At 41.7% G+C, this 18263-nt stretch overlaps 1 protein-coding gene across 1 annotated transcript in view; it reads right to left on the bottom strand.

The window, feature by feature from the left end:
* LOC111159481 (murine retrovirus integration site 1 homolog) overlaps positions 1–18263 on the bottom strand; it is a 77428-nt gene that overhangs the window by 35819 nt on the left and 23346 nt on the right. The window contains 3 exon segments of the mRNA XM_022521990.1: positions 1923–2046; positions 14879–14957; positions 16763–17380. Coding sequence (XP_022377698.1) covers positions 1923–2046; positions 14879–14957; positions 16763–17380 — 821 coding nt within the window.

Raw genomic sequence — 18263 nt, 5'->3', positions numbered from 1 at the left:
CAGGCCCCTAGTATAATGGAAAGGCACTGAGTCTGCAACCAGCCCACCCTGAGTTCATATTCCTGACTCTGTCACTTACTAGCATGTTGCTTTGCCTCTTTTCTCTCACTGAAGATAAACAAAAATCTTCCTTTTCTGCCTCACTGGGTTGTTACACACACCAAAAGGCACAGCATGTAAACATGCTCTGTAACCTGCAGTGCACTGCCAAGCTTCTCCTTTGGTTTCCTGCCTCTGGACAGCCTCTCTCTGCCTTCCCTGAGATGAACTGGCCCCACCCATGCCCTCCTTCAGCTGTGGATGCAACCTGTTTCTTTTTTTAAAATTTGCCTATAATGTATTACAGGGGTACGGGTCTGTGATTCATCAGTCTTACAGAATTCACAGCACTCAACATAGCACATACCTTCCCCAATGTCTATCACCCAGACACCGCATCCCTACCATCTCCTCCCCTCCAGCAACCCTAAGTTTGTTTCCTGAGATTAAGAATCTCCTATGTTTTGTCTCCCTTTCTGATTTTATCTTGATTTTCCCTCCTTTCCCCTATGATCCTCTGTCTTGTTTCTCAAATTCCTCATATCCATGAGAGCAAATGATAATTGTCTTTCTCTGATTGACTTATTTTGCTCAGCATAATACTCTCAAATTCCATCCATGTCATTGCAAATGACAAGATTTCATTTTTGATGGCTGCATAGTATTCCATTGTGTGTGTGTGTGTGTGTGTGTGTGTGTGTGTGTGTGTGTGTGTGTACCACATCTTCTTTATCCATTCATCTGTTGATGGACAGCTAGGTTTTTTCCATAGTTTGGCTATTGTGGACGTTGCTGCTATAAACATTGAGGTGCTCATGCCCCTTTGAGTCACTACATTTGTATCTTTAGGGTGAATATCCAGTAGTGCAATTGCTGGGTCATAGGGTAGCTCTGTTTTCTACTTTTTTTGAAGAACCTCCATACTGTTTTCCAGAGTGGCTGCACCAGCTTGCATTCCCAGCAACAATGTAGGAGGGCTCCCTTTTCTCCAGAATGCAACCCGCTTCTGACTTGTTTCTGGCACTTTTCCTGATGCTGGCTTAGTTTCTAGGCCCCTCTGAGCATTGCCCTGATGACTGTGTTTTAGGTGATGATAGTGTGCAGTTTGAACATCGCATCGCCTGGACAAAACTTGTTTTCCTTTCCCCCAAATCAGGGAGTTCTGTTACATCTGATTTCTCCTCCTAATGGCCTTTCTCAGGCCCCCAACAATTTAGTCTCCAGGTTACTTGAGCCTGGCAGGATGCCTCAATTGCAGGCACCCACTCAATTCCTAGTCCTTAGTGATATCCTCTCTTATCTCCTCCATTCATTTTTCAATCCAGTCATCAAGGGTGTACCATGTGCTGACATGCCTGCTTACACACTGTCTCTTTTAGCTAGTGCAGCATCCTACCAATGACAGATCAGTATGACCTTTGTTGTATAGGTGAGGAGGCTGATACTTGGCAAGTGAAGTCACTTTCTCCGTGTGTGGAAGAGCTTGGTAGATTTTCCAAGCAATCCTTCTTCATGTGGTTCCAAATGTTCTACATCTCTGTTTATGCATAAATCAGACCTAGAATCTCTCAATTATGGGTAAATGATAGATCTCAGACTGAAACCATTTCTCCTGGGCCAAAGTCCACCACACTCTGCTGCCATGAGCCTCTGGTGATACCTCATGCCCACCTGTGAAACCCATCTGCTGTTTGAGTTAGAACCACCTTACATGGCTCTTTATTATTCTTTTTATTTTTTGCTGCATTAGCCCTGTCTGGACCACTAGACTTTGAACTTTCTGGGGTTAAAAATCAAGGCCCATGCTGTCCTATGTCCCATCTAGAATCTGACACAGGGCCTACCCAATACAGTGTCTTATGCAACCCATGCCTTCATTTTACCTTCCAGGGAGAGACCTGTGGACCCGCAGTTTGCGCAGCAGCATGTCAGAAATATTAGGCATGACATCCAAGCCAGTCTTTGGTTCTTCTTCCTCAATAGCTGAGGAGAGTTCAGAAGGGAGCCCTGAAAAAAACCAAAGTGCTTAACTTATAAAATGTCTGAAACCACAGTAGCACTGTTGGTACCTTGCTTTAGTTTATAAGAACCTAATTATATGCTAGGGGCCTTATAATTTTTATTTTATCTTCACAATGATCCAATGAGCTAGAACTTAATCATCCTATTTTACAGGTAGGTAAGTCAAGACTCTGCAAGGTTAATAACTTAAAGTCACAAAACTAGTAACTCATAGTCAGATTTCAAACCAATTTCGTCTGCTCTAAATTCTAGTTCTTCCCATTGCTCCCCACAGTACCAAGCAGGCTCCTGTGTCTGGGGTTCAGGGTTGGTTTCTGGCAACTGAAAGCTGGTTGCTCTTTAGCTGTAATATTTGGAAAAGTCCCCTCTCTTTGGCAGGCTTCTCAGGAGGCCTGTTGCCCAATTATTCTTTCTCAAATGAACTCAGTGATTCAATCACTGATGTCCTACCTAGAAATCTGGTTCCATATCCCCATAGATAGAAATAGAAACAGGTTTTTCCAGGGTAAAGTTAGGGTCATTAGATCTTTTACAGATCCCAGAAATAGATGCCTCTTAGCCAAAAGAACCAATGAACAGCCTTTTGTTATCTCATAAAACTATCCTGGGTGTGTGCTCTGAGAGCAGAAAGAACCAACCAAGTATTCTTCTTCCCATAAATCTTTCTCCTGTTTGAAGACAGCTCTTGTAGCTCTCTAAAGCTTCCCTTCTCCAGGCTTTACCCTTGTTTTTCCATCTGTTCATTATCACCCACTATGGCCTATGCCCTCTAGATATCATTCCCTTCCTGCACACGTTCTGACTATTGCTGTCCCAGATACGCTCTAACAAGTGCTTAACTCAGGAAGACATGGGCAAATGTCCCTGGCATTGACATTTGTTATTCATGCAACATAGACTCACTGTACCTTACTATGGGCTTACGGTACCTTTAGGATTAAAAGCCTCAAATCTATTTTACTTGGGTGAAATCAGGTATCTTCATCCCATACAATGGTTACTTTCCATTCACATGCAGGACTTCTAGTCATCCATGTTCTACCATCTCTCATGGGCAGGTTTCCAGCCAGCTCTTTTTCCAGAATTGTACACCAGGCCAGAGATTGGGACTAGAGGTATACTTGTGGTAGCCATCTAAGTGCAGCTAAGATTGGGAGTCATGTGAATTAGAAGTTTCTCCAAAGGAGAACATGCAGAGAGAAGAGGACTTATATAGTTTGGTTCAAGATAAAGATTATTTAAATATTTTGAGCTTTCCAATAACAGAACAGTGTTCAGGAGTTTGCTGGTACTTAAGGTATCCCAGCAAAGTCTGGAGGGCCATCTGTCAGAAATGGGGGTAGTCAGTGACCCTTCTTTGAATATAAGATTGAACTAGATGTTCTCTTAGCTACCAGTCATCTCGTGGGTTCTGTCCTGGCACTTACTGCTCTCTGACTTTTCAGTGTGATAGATGATAAACCTTGTGTTCCCTCTGGTTTTGCTATACCTTTATGTATCCACACTGCACCCAGCACAGAGATAATTAAGCAGTGGACTCCTGAGAAATCTATATGATTAATTGAACCATAGAAGAACTAATAATCAAATGAAAGCCATACCAGGGGCTTTTGCCAAGAGAAGTTGCCTAGGTTGAACCTCCCCTGCCCCACCAAAAAAATAACTAGTGAGGCTTTCTAGCTTGATAAGATGGTTGTCTGAAGGGTGATCCTAGAACTTGTAGATCCTAGAACCAGTTATCCTCCTCGTGAAGTCAACAATTACAAAAATTTTTAAACCATAAATATACCAGCAACTCTCAAATATAAGAAAAAGCAATCATCTTTAAAAATAATGGCTAGACAACAAATTTGACAATCTGGAAGAAATGGATGCATTCCTAGAGACATATAAACTACCACAACTGAACCAGGAAGAAATAGAAAGCCTGAACAGACCCATAACCAGTAAGGAGATTGAAACAGTCATCAAAAATCTCCAAACAAACAAAAGCCCAGGGCCAGATGGCTTCCCAGGGGAATTCTACCAAACATTTAAAGAAGAACTAATTCCTATTCTCCTGAAACTGTTCCAAAAAATAGAAATGGAAGGAAAACTTCCAAACTCATTTTATGAGGCCAGCATCACCTTGATCCCAAAACCAGACAAGGATCCCATCAAAAAAGAGAACTACAGGCCAAAATCCTTGATGAACACAGATGCAAAAGTTCTCGCCCAAATACTAGCCAATAGGATTCAACAGTACATTAAAAGGATTATTCACCACGACCAAGTGGGATTTATTCCAGGGCTGCAAGGTTGGTTCAACATCCGCAAATCAATCAATGTGATACAACACATAATAAAAGAAAGAACAAGAACCATATGATACTCTCCATAGATGCTGAAAAAGCATTTGACAAAGTACAGCATCCCTTCCTGATCAAAACTCTTCAAAGTGTAGGGATAGAGGGCACATACCTCAATATTATCAAAGCCATCTATGAAAAACCCACCGCAAATATCATTCTCAATGGAGAAAAACTGAAAGCTTTTCCGCTAAGGTCGGGAACACAGCAGGGATGTCCGTTATCACCACTGCTATTCAACATAGTACTAGAAGTCCTAGCCTCAGCAATCAGACAACAAAAGGAAATTAAAGGCATCCAAATTGGCAAAGAAGAAGTCAAACTATCACTCTTCGCAGATGATATGATACTATATGTGGAAAACCCAAAAGACTCCACTCCAAAACTGCTAGAACTTGTACAGAAATTCAGTAAAGTGTCAGGATATAAAATCAATGCACAGAAATCAGTTGCATTTCTCTACACCAACAACAAGACAGAAGAAAGAGACATTAAGGAGTCCATCCCATTTACAATTGCACCCAAAACTATAAGATACCTAGGAATAAACCTAACCAAAGAGACTAAGAATCTATACACAGAAAACTATAAAGTACTCATGAAAGAAATTGAGGAAGACACAAAGAAATGGAAAAATGTTCCATGCTCCTGGATTGGAAGAATAAATATTGTGAAAATGTCTATGCTACCTAAAGCAATCTACACATTTAATGCAATCCTATCAAAGTACCATCCATTTTTTTCAAAGAAATGGAACAAATCATCCTAAAATTTATATGGAACCAGAAAAGACCTCGAATAGCCAAAGCAATATTGAAAAAGAAAGCCAAAGTCGGTGGCATCACAATTCCGACTTCAAGCTCTATTACAAAGCTGTCATCATCAAGACAGCATGGTACTGGCACAAAAACAGACACATAGATCAATGGAACAGAATAGAGAGCCCAGAAATAGACCCCCAACTCTATGGTCAACTCATCTTCGACAAAGCAGGAAAGAATATCTAATGGAAAAAAGACAGCCTCTTCAATAAATGCTAATGGGAAAATTGGACAGCCACATGCAGAAAAATGAAATTGGATCATTTCCTTACACCACACACGAAAATAGACTCAAAATGGATGAAGGATCTCAATGTGAGAAAGGAATCCATCAAAATCCTTGAGGAGAACACAGGCAGCAACCTCTTCGACCTCAGCCGCAGCAACATCTTCCTAGGAACATCGCCAAAGGCAAGGGAAGCAAGGGCAAAAATGAACTATTGGGATTTTATCAAGATCAAAAGCTTTTGCACAGCAAAGGAAACAGTTAACAAAACCAAAAGACAACTGACAGAATGGGAGAAGATATTTGCAAACGACATATCAGAAAAAGGGCTAGTGTCCAAAATCTATAAAGAACTTAGCAAACTCAACACCCAAAGAACAAATAATCCAATCAAGAAATGGGCAGAGGACATGAACAGACATTTCTGCAAAGAAGACATCCAGATGGCCAACAGACACATGAAAAAGTGCTCCACATCACTCGGCATCAGGGAAATACAAATCAAAACCACAATGAGATATCACCTCACACCAGTCAGAATGGCTAAAATAACAAGTCAGGAAATGACAGATGCTGGCGAGGATGCGGAGAAAGGGGAACCCTCCTACACTGTTGGTGGGAATGCAAGCTGGTGCAACCACTCCGGAAAACAGCATGGAGGTTCCTCAAAATGTTGAAAATAGAACTACCCTATGACCCAGCAATTGCACTGCTGGGTATTTACCCTAAAGATACAAACGTAGTGATCCGAAGGGGCACGTGCACCCGAATGTTTATAGCAGCAATGTCTACAATAGCCAAACTATGGAAAGAACCTAGATGTCCATCAACAGACGAATGGATAAAGAAGATGTGGTATATATACACAATGGAATACTATGCAGCCATCAAAAGAAATGAAATCTTGCCATTTGCGACGACGTGGATGGAACTAGAGGGTATCATGCTTAGCGAAATAAGTCAATCGGAGAAAGACAACTATCATATGATCTCCCTGATATGAGGGAGAGGAGATGCAACATGGGGGGTTAAGGGGGTAGGAGAAGAGTAAATGAAACAAGATGGGATTGGGAGGGAGACAAACCATAAGTGACTCTCAATCTCACAAAACAAACTGAGGGTTAATGGGGGGAGGGGGGTTTGGAGGGGGGTGGGGTTATGGACATTGGGGAGGGTATGTGCTATGATGAGTGCTGTGAAGTGTGTAAACCTGGCGATTCACAGACCTGTACCCCTGGGGATAAAAATATATTATATGTTTATAAAAAATAAAATTAAAAAAAAAAAGTACCTCAATGACTCCAAACTCTTAATGCATTTCATAATGTATATTTTAAACTTTAAAAAACTAATCTCTGTTTTCTAGAGGAAGAAAATGCCAAAATTCAGCAATTCCTACAGTTTCACTCTGCTTTAATTCAAGTTCAATTAAATTTTCATACTTTTTATCTAAAATAAGTACATCTAGCAATCTAGCATAATCTTCTTCCTTCTTCCCTTCCTCCTCCTGTATTTGTGGGAAGAGGGCATTTGTTAGAAGCTATATTTACTTTCTTTGCATTTTTCACTATTATTTAAATATTTTGATAATATGCAAGAGGCATTTTAACAGTAGAATTATTTTAAACATATCTGCCTGTATTAGCTTATTCCAATGAAAGCATTTGTTTCTGGTAATCTCCAAGACTTAGAAAAATAACTTCTGGAGCTCCTGATTAAAGATGCTCTGAGACTCAGTATGACCCCCAAAAGGCCAAAGCTATTGGTTGTGGATAAACTTTTCTCAGATTGATCTTCTCAAGAGGACTTTTCCCTATCTGAAATCTGAGGGCTCTGAGCTCAGACTGGGGGTAGCTAGAGGGACTCCCCATCTCTCTCTCAACCTCCATGTCCAGATATCCAACTACTTCCTAGATGTCACTTGGATCAAGATGATGAAAACAATTTCAGCAGCCACTATTATCAAACATCAACTTGTGTTAGGTGTAGCTTCTGATTCATTCCTTACAATAGCCTTGCAAGATAAATATTGCTAAGCTAATTTTCTGCATCTAGGAAACTTAGGCTCAGCTAAAGTTAGGTAGATTTCCCAGTGTTCCAGCTAATTAGTAGTAGAACTGGGATGCAAAACTAGGTCTGTCAGACTGTGGCATCCAAGCTGCTCTCCGTGAGCATTCAGCATATCCAAATCCAAACTTGATGTCTTTCTCCTCAGGTGAGCTCTTCCTCCTGTTCTCCCCATCCTCATTTTTTATGCCATCACCCACCTTGGCCGTCCGGACACACATTTGGTGGTCTTTCTGGTCTTCCCCTCTACCCTGTCTCCTCACCAAGACCTCCAGAGAGCTCTCAAACCTCCTGTCCATCTCAATCTACAGTCTTATCACCTCTCACCATGCTGTTTCCATACCCTTTTTACCAGTCTCCCTGCCTCTAGCCTCTCCCATTCCAGGCCAGCTTTCATAATTTGTCAAGAAGAATTATTCTCAAATTCAGCTCTGATCCTGATGCTTCCTTATCTGCAAGTTTCTCTGGCTTTCCAAGGGGTCCTGAATGTAGTTCAAACTCATTAATTGTCCCTCAAAGCCTTCACTCTCCCTACTCCCTACTCATACTCCACCCTTCGTATCCATCTCTCTAGAACACATGATCCACTCTTGGTTCACGTAGGATTACTTCTGTTCCTGAAGCATGCCGAGAACTGGAAGATGCATGTGTGTCTTTGCTCCTGCTGTTGCTTCTGCCTCCAGTGCCTTTCTTTTCCTCAGCTCAAAGCAGCTGCTCCTGAAATCCTGCCCTCACTCACCCCTACTGAGCCTGGCTGCTTCTTTCCCTGTGTTCCTAGGTACTTTGTATTGTAAAGTCTTGACACAATATATTATAGTGACGTTTTCTATCCTTGTGTTTCCTCTCCTAGAAGGTGAAGGTGAACTCATTCATTTATCCAGTATTTATTGAGTGCTTACTATGATTCAGACAATGGGCTTGGAACTAGGGATATAATGCTGAGCAAAACAGACAAGTTGCTGTCCTCTGGGAGCTTGTTACCTCATGGGACAGAGATTAATTACATTACATTTAGATCAAACATTTCATTTAATACAGTGATAGATTTTATAAGACAGAAGGATCTGGAGGTACTGGAAAAGTGTTCTCTAGAAAAGTGACATTTGAGCAGAAAAGACTGAATGAGAGTTCATTAGGCAAAGAGGATGAGAGGAAGAACATTCCAGGTTCTATGCCTATGCCAAGCCAAGGAGAAGGAGTGAGTTGCTGAAGGAAGGCCAAGATATTGAGAGTGAGGAGAGTGGCCCTTGAAAATATGGGAAAGGGGAGGAGGGTTAATTACACAGGGCCTTGTACATCCTACTAAGGATTCTAGTGCTCATCTTAAGAGCTGAATAAAGGGCCCTGAAAATGCTGAACCAGATTTGTATTTCAGAGATTTCCTCTGGCTGAGTATAGGCAGTGAATTGAGCTGGGTGAGGAGGTTAGGAGTGCTGAGAGATGGGATGGACGTTGTTGAGGTAACTGAAGGAACCAATAATGACAGCCAAGACAAGGCCCTCTTCTTGAAGGCAGAGCCTGAGTCTTTTTCACCTCTGCCTTCCCAGCATGCAGTCTGGGAACTAGCCCACAATCAGCCTCACATCTTTGGCATGAAATGACCTGCAAATGATTAGGACCCAAACATCCTACAAATGGTCTATGAAGAGAACTTGTTGGATTGTTGGAAAGACCAGATGCAGCAGGAAAGAGCCTCCCAATCCTCAGAAACTGAAGGAGAGCCAAAGTTCTTAAAATTCCAGAATGTTCTGATAAGGATCTTTCCCATTTCCCAAAGGGACAGCCAACAATTATCATAAGAGACTTGAGTTTTTCCTATGAGCTCATATACATTGTTGTATTTAGAGCTCCCAAAAAGAGCTGGCCTCTTTAGCTTTCACGGAGACTCCCAGAGTCTTTCATGCTAGATATGAGAGGGGAAGAAGCTCTTTGATTCAGAATGTTCAGAATGTAGGAAAAGGAAGTCCCAAATCTACAGATGTCAATCAAACACATGTGGCTGCTCACCACATCTCCAGCACCATCCTACATATACTGTGGAGCACACAGGACAACATCCCACATGTGATAGAGTTCCACAACCTTGATTATAGGAATTAAAAATGTATGCCAGTTTTCTGCTGGAATAAAGACCAGTATCACATAAAAACATTATATCAGCCCAACGAAATAGGTACTATAGTACTATTATTATACCTATAATATAGATGAGCAAACTGAGCCATCTAGAGACTAAGAAACTTGCCCAAGGCTATGCAGCTAATCAGTGTTGAAGTTTAAACTCTTAACCACCCAGATCCTAGAAATGACAGAAAAATGGGAGGGAGGGCACGTAGTGGATATCTAAATTGGCATATTTTTTTTTAAGATTTTATTTATTTAATTGACAGAGAGACAGACAGTGAGAGAGAAACACAAGTGAGGGGAGTGGGAGAGGGAGAAGCAGGCTTCCTGCTAAGCAGGGAGCCCGATGCAGGGCTCAATCCCTGGAATCATGACCTGAGCCGAAGGCAGATGCTTAATGACTGAGCCACCCAGGAGCCCCAAAATTGGTATACATTTTATAAGTTAATTTGGCAGTATGTATATGTATTTAAATATAAATGCCTTTTGATCAAGCAGTTCTACTTCTTTTTTTTTTTTTTCCCCGCCAGCAGTTCTACTTCTAAGATACTATCCCATGGCAAAACTTATGTATTTCTATAAAGATACATCTTTATATACAGGAGAATGTAGAGAAATGCAGAGAAGAAACTAAGGTCCTTGAATGAGTATGTGAAGGAGAGCCACCTGCTAACCTGACAGCTTGCCTTAGAATCATTACTCAAGGCTGACACATTCTTCTCTACCCTGCAGGTTAGCATACTTCTGGGCCTCTATGTTAAAGCAACATAGATTTTATCTTAACTAATGCCGAATGTTACAGAATACTTTAAAAGAAATACTTATGGAGAAAATTTGGTAGTACACATAAAAGAAAATACAACATGACCAAATGAATTTTATTCCAGGACCACAAGGGTTTATTTCTAAATTTGGAAAATTATTACTATATTAAATGACTGAATTTATGTAATTCTTCAATAGATACCCAAAGCAAATTGATAAAATTCAACATAAATCTTGAAGCTTTAAAGACCAGAATATTTCCTTAAAATAATAAAAATATAAAATAATACACTATATATAAAAATATATATAAAAATATATAAACATATAGTATATATAAAATAACATAAAATATGTAAAATGGTATACTATATGATGAAATAATGTATTTTTATATTTTACATATTTTATTACATATCTTTTTCTATTTAGGAATATAAAATATTTAATAATTAAAATAATATGATAAATTAAAATAGTACATCTATTTAAGAATCAGACACAACATGATCCTTCAAAGAAAAACACAAAAACAATTCAATTAAAAACAGAAACAAGGCAAGTATTCTCCTTATCACCATTATTGTATTAGAGAATGTTGCCAAAGTAGAAAACACGGACAGATACATAAGTACACACACACATATGCACAAATACACAACCAAGACAAACAGCGAATTCAATAAAATAAAAATAACAGATTGTGAATGTGAAAAAAGCATTGTGCAAAGTGGTCAAGAGCCTTTGGATTTGGTCACATCTGGATTCTGATCCTGGCTTCCGCAGTTAATAACCATGTGAACTTAACCTCCCCAGGCTTCAATTTCCTCATCTGTAAAAGGGATATAGTAAGGCCTGACTCCTAGGTTTGCTATGAGCATTAAGTGAAATATTATCAGATGCTTAATCCAGTACCTGGCATGCAGTAATCACTCTAGTTATAGTAATTGTGCTAGTTAGTCACTGTAGTAATCCATGTATCATTTCTTCATATAAAAGAAACACATATAATACCAAGCAGTATTCATCTATGCCACTGATTGTCAACTAGGAAAATCTAATGAAAAAAAGAGTCTTCTTCATGAATGGGTAAGAATGTACAGAATGTGCCCTAATAAGAGATAAGGAGACCTGTACAAAGAACTTCAAATCTTTTAGAGGAAAAAGAAAGGAAAACCCAGATTTATAGAGGGACACACCATGTGAAATGAGAACTAAATTTTTTCAAAGTAAGTAATTTTAAAAAGTCTATAAACTATAAAACAGACAACACTAGGACAGTTCTTCTGAATCCAGTGTGTAGCTTTAGAGCAATCACAATTAAAATGTTGTATAGAATGGTATAAATCTCACTTAAAGAAATAGGTAGTCAAGAGGCAAAACCAAAAAAGACCTGTAATCCTTGAATCTTACTTTAGAGCTAAGAGCCTTCTGAGGTCAGCTAGTATAAGAGGGAACAGAGGTTGAAGAACGCATTTAAAGACTCAGTCAAGGGCACCTGCGTGGCTCAGTGGGTTAAAGCCTCTGCCTTCAGCTCAGGTCATGATTCCAGGGTCCTGGGATCAAGCCCCCCATTGGGCTCTCTGCTCAGCGGGGAGCCTGCTTCCCTTCCTCTCTCTCTCTCTGCCTGCCTCTCTGCCTACTTCTGATCTCTGTCAAATAAATGAAATCTTTAAAAAAAAAAAAAAAAAAGACTCAGTCAGTTGGTTCCTGGGCTGAGACAGGAACTCAGATCTCCTGACTTTTTGTGCAGTTGTTCTTTCCATTATTTTGCACTGAATCTTTATATCTAGAACATAATGAATATTCTGAAAAAGATGAATAGTGAAAGAGAAGTAGTCTTACATAATACAATATATTTTAAGGCAGCAGTAATTAAAATGGGTCAGTATTGATTAGAATAAAAGGAAATCAGGCACTCAGAACTAGTGTTTGGTATATATAAAAAAGAATGTAGTATATGATTGTCTAAGCCACAAAATAATAAGAATATACATACTAATAAAAAAATTATTGAGGTAACAGGATCTTAAATTTCCAAATACCTATATCTTAAAATAAATTCCACAGGTATTAGCAAAATAAATATAAATAGATCAAACTATTAGAAAATAGATTTGCTATCCCAATTAGGGAGAAGTAATGTTTTTATAACAATTTAAATAATGGAAGACTTCTCAAAAGAAAAGATAGGCAAAGATTATTATAAAAAACTTTACAATTTCTCGGGGCACCTGGGTGGCTCAGTGGGTTAAAGTCTCTGCCTTCAGCTCAGGTCATGATCCAGGGTCCTGGGATGGAGCCCTGCATCGGGCTTTCTGTTCAGCAGGCAGCCTGCTTCCTTCTCTCTCTGCCTGCCTCTCTGCCTACTTGTGATCTTTGTCTGTCAAATAAATAAATAAAATCTTAAAAAAAAATTCACAATTTCTCTAAAGTAAAACTTGTTAAAAAGCAAAAAATGATGGGATGAAAAAGTACTAAGAAAAATACAAACCCAACAAGAGGATGTAACATTTGCAAATATTTATGCACCCAATATAGGAGTACCTAAATATAAAACAAACGAAAGGGAGAAATTTTCAGCAATGCAATAATTGTAAGGGACTTTAATAACCCCACTTTCATCAATGGAGAGATTATCCAGACAGAAAATCAATGAGGAAGCATTGGCCTTATATGACGTATCAGACCAGCTGGACCTAATAAACATATACAGAAAATTCCACCCAAAAGCGAAAGAATACATATTTTTCTCAAGTGCACGTGAAACATTCTCTAGAATAGATAATATGTTAGGAACAAAACAAGTCTCAATAAATTTAAGAAGACTGAAATTACATCAAGCATCTTTCCAAGCATAATGGTATGAAACTAGAAATAAATTTCAAGAGAAGAATACAGTAAAAGGTTAATGTCTGTAGAGTTTACATATATTACCAACAAAAAATAAACCAGCAAAAAACCCTAAGACCCATATGGACACTTGGGTAGAGCGATGCAAATCTACTCTGCCCACTAAGAAAAAACAGAGTAAATAAACATTTAAAATATTTAAATTTGAACTTGCTTGCTAGCAAATTAGTTGAAGTAATAACAAAATGGCATTTATTGGTTATCTGATTCTTACTATATTCTTGCCCGTAAGGAGTGAAAGCAAAGCAAAGTCCAGTGCTGGTAGTTCTTAGGAGGAAGACTCCTCAGTCTTTGCCGGTAGCAGTCTACACTGGAGGCAACTTGGTAAATGCAAGTGTTTCTACACTTTGACCCAGTAAATCTTAAGCCTGAGAATTTGTTCAAGGGAATAACTTGAAGGAAGAAAGAAAAAAACTATGAGTACAGAGTTGTTTAGAGCAGGGTGGTTAATCATAGCTAAGAGAACTATAAACATTTGGAATACCCAGCAGTCAATGTATCAGTGGAAAGGTACACCCATTCAATGATAAACAACAGGACAGGTCAAAATATATGGAATCAGTTATGAAATAACTTTAAAAAGTAGAAACAAGAAGATATAGCTATACAAATCAATTGTGAAAAAATTATAAATGCAGGTAAATACTGGAAAGAATAAAAATTGTGTTTTGTTTTGTTGGTTTTTTTTTTCAGAATTTAGGAGATTGTGGGGCAAATTTTAAGATGAATCTTTTCCTAGTGTTTTGAAGCTGCTTTAATAAGCACATTAAAAATTAAAAGTGGAAAAGTATATCATATTTTTTCCCCGAAGTTTTTCTCTAAAGATGGTTAATTTTCTTTAATTAGTACTTTAAAAAGTTGTTGGAAATTTTACTTCTGGGAATCTTGTTAATGTTGAATAGGCAGCTGTTAGTTAACTATATTTCAGATCAGGGCTTCCAACAAAGTTGGTGGCACCCCGGTCCTGCCCATACAACAATCTTTAAGCAGAAGGCTTCTGTGCTATGACTGACCACAGGTAACATGACCCAGAGAAGAGGTGAGCCAGGAGATCCAAAGTCTTATTTTCCAGATGAGTTTGGCAGGGTGGCTGGGTGGGGACTTGCAGGGCCAGGGAGGAAAGGGCTGGTGTCTGGACTTTGTGGTGACAGCAGATTAGAAAGCAAGAGATGACTCTGATGTCTTGAAAAGAGGAACTGTTCTATTTGAGTGACTTCCTGGGTGTGAGAGGAAAAGGAAGTGTCAAAAGTTGAGGCCTGGGTCACCCTTCCAAGCCTTCTAGGTGCTAACAAGGCTCAGGGAGAGCTGGCAGGGTCCGGAAGGGGGTGCTGGTTGGGAGGAGACAAGTTTAGAGGTTCTCTGGGCAGGAAACATGATCTGATTCTCATTTATCTGCAAATATTTACTGAGTGCCTCCTCTGTGTTTGGCACACACTCGCCACTGAGACGAAAACCCTGACAGAAGTCTCCAGTTTACACATTCACCTTCTTTTATCTGGTAAAAATGAATCCAGCCCTGGCCTGAGGAGAGCATCTGCCCGGACCCCACCTACCTTTTTCCTGCTCAGCTGCTTCACTAAGTTCTGGAAGCTTGAGCCCCACTAAGTTCTGATTTCTTATCAGGATGTGCTCCTTTTTAGGGGAAGAAGAAAACAACATTTCAGACAATAACATCAGGCGGAGCTCTTCTCTTTGTTCTGTTTATGCCTTTGTGACCACCCTGCCTTATGTGGTAGGTACTAGGGGCAGCCTCAAAGGTGGGTGGACAGTCATGACATGGTGACATATGAAGGGCACCTGGAAGACTGCTCCTCTCCCAGCCCATGAAAGTGCCCGAAACCCCACCATTAGCACCACATTTCTTGGGTTAAGAATTGTCCTTGGCATGGTCTGCCTTTTAAGTAAGGCTGGGGGCCTCAGGGCAAATGAGCTCCAGCCACACTGTGGCTGAGAGTTATATGACAAACAGAAGCAGAGCCCAGGGCTCTGGGGACAGGATGGTCACCTGGAGGTATATGGAGCTTCTGTTGGAAATTTTGTTGAGCCCATGACTGTGCTTCAAGCTGGCTAGAGCTTCCTGCCCTGTTGTTCAAGGCAGTGAATGCCCATTTCTAGGAGTTGTGACCTCTCCTACCCCCAGTTTCCTCAGGGGCTGGTTATGGCACCCCTAGAGTTGTTAAACTCTCCAGACAAATGAGGCCTGAGAATTGCTGCCCAACTATGCTGCTTGGGGCCTTGGCAGTCAAAGCCCAGGAGAGATGGGGATGCTGACCACAAGTCAGTCAGCACCAGACCAGCGCTTCCAACATTTGAGAGATCTCCTCATGCCTTGTGACTTGTGCTTATGAGGGGATTTTCAGTCTCCTGTGTAGCAGGGGCCACTTGAATGGTTTGTCCCCTGGGTAAAGAAGAAAAAGGGAGGGACCAGCAGAGGATGCTCCTGGACCAAATGGAGCAATTGGCCATGGCCCTTTACCTGTTTCCTTAGCAGCTCCATGGAGCCTCCAATTCAGAGCATCGCGGAAAGTTTCTGAATAGGAATGAAGGTTTCTGAATATGACACATTGCAATGTGTCCCTGCTAGCACAGAAACCTCCTCACTTGTGCTTGACTGCTATCAGATGCCTCTTTTCCTTCCCCAGCTCACACGACTTCTGTAGGGGAGCCCGGGGAACCTTGTCCAGTTCTAGCCGTGAGGGTGCCAGGTCCCACCCCATGAAGTCCCAGTTGCCTTGGCCTGTGGCCTGGGTTGGTCCTCTGGGGAAACGGGACTGGATAACAATTCCTTGTCCTGTTCATCTCTTTTCACCCTCACATCCTATCTCGGTCCCCTACATTGCTGGATATTCCCAATCACCCCTTGCGTAGGGTGGCTGCCCCATGAGAGACTACCGTGCCTGGTTTGATGGCCAGTGAAAGATGGGGCCATCATGGACAGCGGAAGAAATTCACCACAGGGGGAGCAGCCCCTCATGGCCATCATTATACTTGAAGATGGACTTGAGGCCCTTGGTTAACAGGCATCAGGAAGGAAAGTTCAGGGGCCTGACAGAGGGAAAAGCTATTCCATCCTTGGCATGACAAGGCACTCTATCAAGGGCTTCCTGTTTATGAGCTGCCAGCTCTGGCTGGAGGGGAAAACACAGCCCAGTACTGAGGGCCCACGTGCCCATCCGTCCACCTGCCTTCGCCTTAAAATGTGACTTTGTGTGGCAACTACATCCCACTGATCTCACCCTAGGAAGTGAGGTAAAACACCTGAAACATATGAAGAAGATGCTGCACAGTGGGCCTGATTTATCAGGTGGGGAAGTTTTGGGACCCATAAGGCCCAAGTCCAGGCCACAACTGCACTGCCTAGCAGTTCAGCCCAGAGGTCTCCAGCCCAGGGGGTACCTGGAGTGCACACCCTGCCCAGCTGGCCCCCAGGAACTTACCTCACGGAGCTTAGACAGTTTTTGCATCCGTACTGGCTGCACTTGTATCTGGAAGTCTTTGAGTCCGGGTGCCTTGGCCAACTTGCTGCCAGCTTTGCCTGAAAAACGCTTCTCTTCCTCTGCCAAAGGCAGCTTGGCAAGCACTTTCTGCAGCCGGGGGCCAGGTTCTTCAGGACTGCTGTCCCAGGAGACCCCCCGCTGTAGGGGTGGCCGGGAAGCAGGGGGCCGCAACTCCGCTTTTGAGCCAAATTTTGACCCTGTCGGCTCTCCAGCTGTACCTTTTCCCTGGGGGCTTAGGGGAGCCACGCCTCCAGAGCCCTGGGCTGGACCTCTAGGCAGAGGGTTGCCTTCCTTGGCTGTCTTCAGAAGTGCCTTTCCCAGCTCATTTTCAGCAGGGCCAGGCTGAGGGCTATTCAGGGCCATTTTCCCACCACTGCCTATACCAGAAGCTGGGCCTTTGGGTGTGGCCTCAGGGAATTGGAGGGGATCGCAGTTTTCCTTCTGGTCAATTGCAGTCTCTTTGGATTTCTCAACTGTGGGAGAACGAGGAGTCAGCCTGCCCTGAGACACTTTCCTCTGGTCATTCTGCTTCCGGTCAGCTAACCCTTTGGAGACATTCTGAAAGAGAGAAGGTAGAGCTGGGACTCTGGAGGCAGGCTGGAGAGGAAAGAGGTGGGGCCACTTCCACTGTGGGGCCTCTGTCTCCACAGACCCTGCTAAGGTGGCTGTGTGTATGCGTGTGCACTGAGTGGAAGGGGAGGGCTTCTCAGTCAAATATAAACCAGTAAAGGGGGATGCACAGACAAGCCTGAGGTCTATAAAACAGATAGGACAAGGGGACCTGTCATTCACAATCTTCCAAGGACTTCCCAAGGGCTAGGGGCTGTGGAAGACAGTGGAATAGTAGACTATTCCACTGGTTGGGGGCAGTCACAAATTTCAGCCTTGACTCAGTTGCCCCAGTTTCTAGTCTTAACTCTTCCTGGCAAGGCCCTTAACTCTTTAGGGACTCAGATTTCTCATCAGATTTGTGAACCCTCTGAAACTATTGCAAATGTATATGTGTGTTTATGTGTGCATGTTGTATGTATTTTTCTGGGAAGAGAAACCATGGCTTTCAGCAATATCGCAGAGAATTCCATGATCCAAAAATGGTTACGGATCTCTGGATCAGGTGATTCTTGCAAAGGTGATTATCTTACCGCTCAGAAGTTCTAAGATTCTGCACTCTTATTTCATTTCTCTAGGGAAACCTGCTTTGTGAGGAGGATTTGTATGGCTATCTTGTGTGAGTGGCGAAACTCTGCCAGAGGACTCTATCCTAGCCCCAGTTCTAGATGAGATTGTATTTCATGCTGCCTTCAACATCACCTTGAGCACTTTGCTCTGAGCAGAGGTGGGACCCGTCTAGTGCTCATCAGCAAAGATGAGATTTTCCAGGCTGCCCCCAAGAGGAATTCCAATCAGGAACTAGAACTTGACTGTAATTTTTACTAGAGTG

This window comes from Enhydra lutris, unplaced genomic scaffold, assembly GCF_002288905.1.
Source record: "Enhydra lutris kenyoni isolate GAN:26980312 unplaced genomic scaffold, ASM228890v2 scaffoldscaffold68, whole genome shotgun sequence".
NCBI classification, from domain to species: Eukaryota; Metazoa; Chordata; class Mammalia; order Carnivora; family Mustelidae; genus Enhydra; species Enhydra lutris.
Note: the sequence above shows the minus strand (reverse complement) of the source record. Positions and strands in the feature narration are given on the sequence as shown.